The sequence below is a fragment of the Arachis hypogaea genome, chromosome 2 (genome assembly GCF_003086295.3).
Source record: "Arachis hypogaea cultivar Tifrunner chromosome 2, arahy.Tifrunner.gnm2.J5K5, whole genome shotgun sequence".
NCBI lineage: Eukaryota > Viridiplantae > Streptophyta > Magnoliopsida > Fabales > Fabaceae > Arachis > Arachis hypogaea.
In genome coordinates, this window is record NC_092037.1 from 75,956,923 (window position 1) to 75,964,976 (window position 8,054).

An 8,054-nucleotide genomic window follows, 5' to 3' on the forward strand; every position below is an offset into this window, starting at 1 on the left:
CTTTTAAGCATCATAGCATTCACCTAAGCTAAAATAAATTTTAAGAAATTGAAAAGGCTTTTGACAATAAGTCTTATTACATTTATATTTTCTTATGATTTTTTTTTTATAAAAACAAGACTATTTTTTAAAAGAATATTTATTATCAATTACTTAATATTACTGTAAACAATTCTAATAATTAGATTTTGTTTTTGTTTTTTCGAAAAACTTTACTGGATCTATTAAAATATATTTGTTACGATATTCTAACCATTGAAAACAAATATATATAATAAAGAGTATATAACCAAATAGATTTCTAAAAAATTTCTTTACGACACTTTCCTTCCTAACTAAATTTTATTAATCACGTACGATATCTATAATTTCAACCAAAATACACTTCGAAGCATAGCCTAAGCATAGATCTGCACTAGGCTCGATTCCATATTGTCTGTTAGCGTATACATATGAGCAAAAAACTTTACATAACATATAAAGTTTTTAACCTTTTTGAAGTGGAATAAAAATTCAGACCCAAAAACAAATGGTGGAATAAAAACTTGCGAGTGCTGGCACTAGCTGATGGGTTACATTTTCTAGCCCCATTTCTCAGAATAAACTGGTGGATCAATAACTTCAATAATGTGCATGCAGAAACTGAGTGAGTAATGCCTTATTGCTCCATTTTGAGTTTCTTGCACTTACAGCAGTAGCTAGAAAACTTTGTTGCACAGTAAGAGTTCAATCTAGTCTTCATCTACAATTCGAAGCTGTTTCGCACGTCGACGAGGACCACACCCTGAATCTAAAGAGAACATTATAAATGGGAAATCAGGAAATGAATTCAACATACTAAGTTTAACTCTGTATGACGTAAAGTTAAAATTCTTTAGAAACTTATTTGAGTTTTTTTTTTTCCTCTTAAATACCTATATACCCATAAAAAAAATTTCTCCGAAAACATCACACTTTCTATTTGGAAAAAAAAAAAAAACAATGAATTCGTCACTTAATTCATTGAGACCTATTTTGTCTTATTACTCTTGTTGTATTGATAATCTACGGGGTAAAGGTATTCCATTTTTTTCCCCTTAAGAAGCTTCTCTTCACATGCTTTTTTCTTTAAAATAAACAACTATAAATTTCAAACAAACAAATTACACATTTAGAAGCAAAAATATTGGTGTTGGAGAAGAATTCATCTTGAGTAATTGATTTGATTCGGTCAGAAAAGAAGAAATTACGAATTCTCTGGTAATTATTGGGGATCCAAGCTGGATTTCCCTCACAAAAATTATACTATTTATATATATATGAACATATTTGTGCCCACCATAAACCAGCAGATATAGAATGTATAACAATGAATGAAATTTTGATATTAATAACTGCCCTGCCAACTAGTGAGACTCATTCACTTAAATTATTTTTTGAACAATAGATATGAAAAAATGTCAAAGTTTTGCACACTAATAATACATAAAACTTAAAGTATAATAATATAACATCTCAATAGTATTCCTAAATATGCTTCTCAAAAGAGTTTATTTTGAAGTCTTAAAAAGCATTTATTTAAATTTTTTCCCCATGCAGGAACTAGAGGACGTTTAAGAGAATCAAGAGACAAAAAGATAAACCATTTTTCAGAAATCAATTATTTGAATTATCGATTGATATATAAATATATCTGTTTAAATAAACTATTATTTTTATCCATAACAATTCAATACACTAACAAATTTATCAATAAAAGAAGTTAATTTTGGAAGAACAAAGGATGACCTCCATACAAGAAAAATATCATACATTAATTTCGGTCATAAGTATCTATAGGCGTTTTGATATTTCCATAGATAATTTGTTTATTACGGGTAACTTTTATGAGTATAAATAATATTTTAAATAATTATCTAAATCAATCCTTAAAGTTTTTAAAATCAAATACTTCTACAAATTTCAAAATACCCAAAACACCCCCAATATGTATTTTCATTGGATAATACAATCTCATCCAATTTGATCCAAAGAATGAAGTAGAAAACAGTTTCTAACAATTTCTAAAAAAATTTAAAATAATCCCTAAAAAAATTTAAAAATTCCAAATTAAACAAATCAAATTGGAAAAAAAAAAACTGTATTGTTAGAAACTTGTGTATTTTAAAATCTAAATAGACAAAGCGTCCCATATTAAAATTTTAAAATAATTTAAAACAATTACAACAGTCGTATTGATCATGGCATAACAGTGACAACAGGAACCCAAAATGAAAATAATACATAACTGCCGAGCCATAGTACACAGCCAAAATAATGATACAGAAATATATGGTAGCACCAAGGTTTTGAAAATCGGACCAGTCATCAAACTGTTCTAGTTATTGATTTATTGGTTTACTAGTCCAACCGGTTCAACTGTAGTCTAACCAAAAAACCGTTTTATAATAAAATTTATATATCAAATTTGGGGACTTTTGTGATCCTGTTTTATGGAAGCAACCATAAACACATATATAGGAGGGAAAATTAGAACATGATATGATGATGATAATGACGAATAAACAATTACTAAATCTCTGGGTAGCTAGCTATGATTGAGTATTCATATAGTAAACCTAACAATTCTTATAAAGCACAATATACAACAATAATTTTTCTGTGAAACTCATGAAAAGATACTGCTACAAAATTTTTGCTATTGTTATATCTCAAATTCTCAAATGAATTCTATTTTGTCACGTATCATTATCAAATTTCAGCTCCCTCAAATTCTCAAATGAACTGACTCATTCAACTATTATATACGAAATGAGTGAAATATAGATAATCAGTGATCAGATCAGTTCAACTTTGTTCAAAAGACAGTGACATCTCTTTAGATAAAACAAAAGTGTTACTACCAAGAAGTACATTATATAATCATCCATCAAGTTCAAATTCACAAACATAAAGGCTAACCATCGCCACACTTGACAAATAACCTTAAAACAATATAATATAATCATTTCAACACAAAGTTCAATTGCAGTTATTTTCAACAATTTCCAGCAATCATAGGTAGAAGTAGAACCCATATAAAGGTGACATTTGAGTTTTTAAAAGGGGAAAGAAAAGAAAATCTAACTCAAATGTCAACCCTAAACCCAAATAAAAGTATCACGCGCTGAAATAAACTTTCAATCTAGCAATAACAGGCAATCATCAAATTACACAAGTGCCAGAGCACATGATAACTCCAAAACCTGTGGCACCAATAAATCAAAATTAATTTTTGGCTGCCTCTAATACAAACATCCAAATATGAATGATTATGTTCCAAATATTACCCTACTTTCAGCTCAATCTGACACATTCTGTTCTGTTCCATAGCATCACAAAATACTAGCACCAAGTAAAATACATCACAATCAAACAAAATAGAGAACCTAACAAGCTACCTTCAAATAAACATTGATTCATAGAAGAAAACAAAATCACAAAAGCAAAGCAAATTATATTGGGTATACATCAAAAATTGTCTCTGGTACAAGAAAATCAAGGCTCCAGAATGTCAAGTAGTTCATTCTTTCATAAAGTAATAAGGTTTAATCATACGCAAGCAAATTAGTCAAATTAAGGCTCTATTAGGGTAGAACATATCAAAGAGATTAAAAGGACGAAGACAAAGAACGCGGCTTAGCAGACGGGAGACGATGAACGCCGAGCTGACCTCGAGGAAGAAGCTGCGATCAGTGAGAGCGATCAAAGGTCGAAGACTTGGAGCACGCCAAAAGCAATAAGAGGGAAGCTTCTGAGTGCAATGGATGGCGGTGGTGGTGGAGGCTACATGGCTAGGGTATTTTTTGGTTGAGGGCAGTGCAAGGTTCTGAATTTTGAAGGAAAGAAAAGGAGAAAGGGACTGGGTCGCTGGAACAAGGAAGGGATCAGATTGCTTTTTTGTTTTAAACGAAACATAAAACGGCTACATTTCATTAAACCATCCGGGTCCCGGTTCGGTCCGACCGGACAGGAACCGGCCGGTTCAACAGTTTTCAAGCGGTTTTTGAAATGGCAGTTTCTCCTGATGGACCAAACCGCAGACTTCTGGTTCCCGGTCAGACCGGTTCGACCAGCCGGTCCAGTCTGGTTTTCAGAACCATGGGTAGCACTGTAACACGCAAAACATGGGATCCACAAATGTACAATGTATTGTGTTCGGTATACTTTAGCACCAGGTAAAATTTACCCTCCACTTCTACCCTCCAACCAAACACATCCTTAGGGAGAGTTTGATGTGGAGTGAAAACAAAAAAGGGAAGTTTCATGGATTAAGCCATATATAAAATCACATATGAAATTAATCTATAAAAAATTTCTCCCACGTTTTTGAACCCACACGAGACTCACCATTAAGAACAACTCTCAAAACTAGTTTCTTCGCAATATAGCATCAAACTATAAGCATATAACTGAATGTTTGAATCACAGTAACATTACCAAGTCCAAATCATACACAAACAGTAATAATGAACATAGAAACATGATCAATGCAAATTTTCGAAGTTCAGTTAAATGTTTTACAATATAAACAGTTACTAAAGCACAACCTGAAACAATTATTATACACATGAGCTAAGATATTCCACACTGAAAAAGCTAGAATTAACAAGACGGATAATACACGGCGGCAGAACCATGAAAAAAATAAACATCAGGAGACAAAAAATTGAATTCATCTATCTACTGGTCAGTACGGGGTTGCAAATTAAAGCACATACACTTATCTTTCATAGCTTCAGATTCACTTGCATACTCTTTGAATCTGTACTCTTCCTGCTTAAACGTGGAAGGAACCTTTCCCTGACTGTAGCATTGGTTACACAAACTAAAATGAGATTTTATCTCCTTGAACCGGGAACCGATAATTGGGTAGCGACAAACAGCACACACGCTGTTGCCATGTCGATTTCTATCCCCTGCTTCAAGCTTCACCAGAGTAGGCATGATGCCAAACCCCCAATCTGGATCATCAAACATAACAAGAAACTCGGAGAAAGACACCATTGAAGTATCCGATTCTCCATGAACTTCCATTAATTCACTAACCCCTTGTGAAGGAACATAAATAGCCCTTAACAACTTGATATATGTTGTAGCATCAACTTTCCTAACGCTAGCACCGTCTTCATTCATGGGACGCCAAACAAGAGCATCAAAGGCAACCCTTTTGCGTCTTTCCGGAGGACCGCCACAAATAGGAGCGAGAATGGCAAAAAACATTCCCAGATCCACTCTGCCTGAGCCACTTTCATCCAAAACAGAAAGTATCCTCTCATTTATGGCTTTTACTGCTCCTTGAAAAGTCTCGGGCTTTAAAAAATTAAGTAATCTGTGAAGAATTTCTTCCAAGTTTGGCTTCCGAATGGACTTTTCTGGAACACCACTTCCCGAATACGACACTGGCACATCATGTTCACTCATTTCCTTCTTCAAAAGCTCCACACTGCAACGATTTAACCTAGAAACCCTCTGAAGTGCTCTGATTTGCAAGGCAGTTGCTAATTCCTGCCTCACAGTAGTCTTGTCTCCAATAACCTTGAACTTGGATGGTTCAACTTCAAGATACGTTGACTCCCCAGAAGAACCTCCATTACTTTTTGTCTTCTTTTTCTGCAGTTGCTTCAGATGTGCTATTGCATCGTGCAACTCAACCCTATTCGTCATTTTCAGCGCTTCCTTCAAAGATTTCTTGGCTTCTTCATTCTCCCCAGCTCCCAGCAATGACACCGCCTTATTCAGCTGTGCTCGCCAATGATTTGGCCAAACGGCTAAAACCCGAGTGTACATCTCTGAAGCCCTCTGGAACCTACCAAGATCCATATAAAGCCCACCCAAATTGTATAGAGCATCTACATGACCAGGCTTCAAATCAATAGCTTTCTGAAACACCTCAATTGCCCTCTCATCGTCATTCATGGCATGCAAAGCCGAAGCCAAGTCACAATGCGCATCAGCATAATCAGGCTTCATGAAAATTGCTTCCTCCAATGCCTTCACAGCGGCCCTATACTCCCCTACACCGAAAAGTGCACTACCTAGTAGCTTCAATGCTCTAAAATGAGTGGGACAAAGAATTGCAGCCTCCCTATAATATTCACAGGCACTCAAGACCATACCTTCACCTTCCAGCGCAATCCCAAGGTTGACATAAATCTGCGGTAGCAAATAGGCCCACTGATTCCCGCCTGCCTCAGCTGCCTCCAAAGCCAACAGGTACTCCTCCTTGGCCTCCCTGTACCTGCCAAGAACATACAAACAATTCCCAGCCCTAAAATGTGGCCTCACATCAACAGGCTGCAACTCACAAGCCCTCTTGAAACTCACCAAAGCCTCCTTGAACAACTGATGCTCATACAAAACTCGCCCAATCGCCATGTGTCCATCAAATGCCTCTTCCCTTGACCTAGCAGCATCTGCCCTACCCCTCAAGCCCCCTAATTCCTTCAAAAACACAGCATAATCATGTCCTGATTCTTCCCAAAACACCCTTTTCTCCGAAATCTCTGCGGAAGGCCCCAATTCCCGGGACCAACCGGCATCTGAATACGCATCAAAATTCTCCCCTTTCAATTTTCCATCTTTTGCCTGCTTCGTCCTCAGCCTCTTAATTAGAATCTCCAAATCGTCCACAATCTTCCAAGTGTCATCGAACACAATCCCGTGGTTTGGCGACACGGCCCAAGCCGCCGTCCGTTGCTTCTTCTGCGTCTCCACCGCCATCCTCTCGTCTACAATGGACGAAGACGAGGCCTCGGACGCCGCCGCCGCCGAGGAGCCCTTAGCGGCGGCCGCAGCCTCCTCGAGGTTGAGCTCGAGGCCGAGTGCGTCGAAGTCCCTATCCACGTCGCCGGCACCGTCGTCGTAGGTTCGGAGGAGGCCCTCGTAGGTGAGCCCCTTATCTCCGTCAATGAAATCGCCATAGGTTCGGAAAACCTCGTCGAGAATGGCGTTGATCTGTTCGTCGCTGAACTTCACCCTAGGGTTCACTGCCACAACAAGCGAAGCCATTTCCTCCCTATTGAGACCACCGTCGCTGTTCGCGTCGAATTGCTGGAAAATTCTCCGAACCTTCTCGGATCTCGTGCCCCTCGTCGCCATTTCCACAGCCTCCAAATCGACACTTGGTGGTTGTTACGGTATTTCAGGTGGTTTTGGGCTAAGAACAGAAAAAACCCTAATTCTTTTTTTTTTCCCCAATTTTCCTAAACTGGAACCCTAATCAATTTGTTTAGGAACATTTTTGGGATTTTGGAGGGTGATGGGCTGAAAAATCGTTACTTGTTGTTCATGATAATCATGATGGATGGTGGGTGTGGGGGGTTGGGGAAATCCGAAAAGGGAAAGAGGGGCCAACATTGAAGGATGCGATTTTTTTTTTCTTTTACTTTTTTAAAGGGGGTTTGAAATTAGAAAGTAGAAACCCTTAATTGTTTTCTAAAACTAGGATTATTTTACAATTGTCAATTGGGATTCAAAAATTGTTTAATCGTTGTTGATAACGGTGATGAGGATGGGCGGGTGTGTGTGGGGGTAATTCGAAAGGGGGCAGAAAAGGCAATCGGGGACCAATTCAAAAAAGCCATAGCTTTGTATTTGGAATCCTAATTTGATTTTGGAGAAATCATTAGGGTTGTTAATCTCAGCTTTGCCAGAAGATCACATTTAAAAAAAAAAAAAAAAAAGACTCACACTTTGTCGTTTCAATCCTCAATTCCATTTAATCTCTTTTTTTTTTAAGAAAAAGTATACGTTACCAAAAGTGAATCTGCCAACTATTACCAACACGTGATAAATTAGGATTAAATTATGATTAACTTAAATGTGGCTTTATTTAGTAGATGGGCTTTATGTCCAGCCCAACTCAAGTTGGCAGATTTTGGCAGATAAAAAGTTGGTAACGTAGCACTACTATTTTTTAAAATAATATTGGGTGATCAAATTATTTTAAAAACTAAATTTAATGAAATTAGTTTAATAATTTATTAGAACAATAAATATCAATTAAAAACGAAAAAAATGTAGAAAAATATCAA

At 36.7% G+C, this 8,054-nt stretch overlaps 1 protein-coding gene across 2 annotated transcripts; it reads right to left on the reverse strand.

The window, feature by feature from the left end:
- Positions 1 to 323: 323 nt before the first annotated feature.
- On the reverse strand, positions 324 to 7,638 carry LOC112743060 (uncharacterized TPR repeat-containing protein At1g05150). 2 transcript variants are annotated; one of them, XM_072218985.1, is made up of 2 exons: positions 4,740 to 7,638; positions 324 to 784 (listed from the first exon to the last, which is right to left on the reverse strand). In XM_072218985.1, exons 1-2 carry the CDS (start codon positions 7,117 to 7,119, stop codon positions 732 to 734), a joined length of 2,433 nt encoding a protein of 810 aa, XP_072075086.1. In that variant the 5' UTR covers positions 7,120 to 7,638; the 3' UTR covers positions 324 to 731. The 2 variants fall into 2 exon arrangements, with proteins under 2 accessions (XP_072075086.1, XP_025648073.1); XM_025792288.3 differs by having other exon boundaries at positions 324 to 790.
- Between the last annotated feature and the right edge of the window lie 416 nt (positions 7,639 to 8,054).

Excerpts from the sequence above, each read along its gene's own strand:
- LOC112743060 (XM_025792288.3), bottom strand. The coding sequence starts at position 7,119 with ATGGCGACGAGGGGCACGAGATCCGAGAAGGTTCGGAGAATTTTCCAG. Across the intron at positions 791-4,739 it reads TGAAGCTATGAAAGATAAGT|ATTCAGGGTGTGGTCCTCGT; the intron begins GTATGTGCTTTA and ends TGTTCTCTTTAG.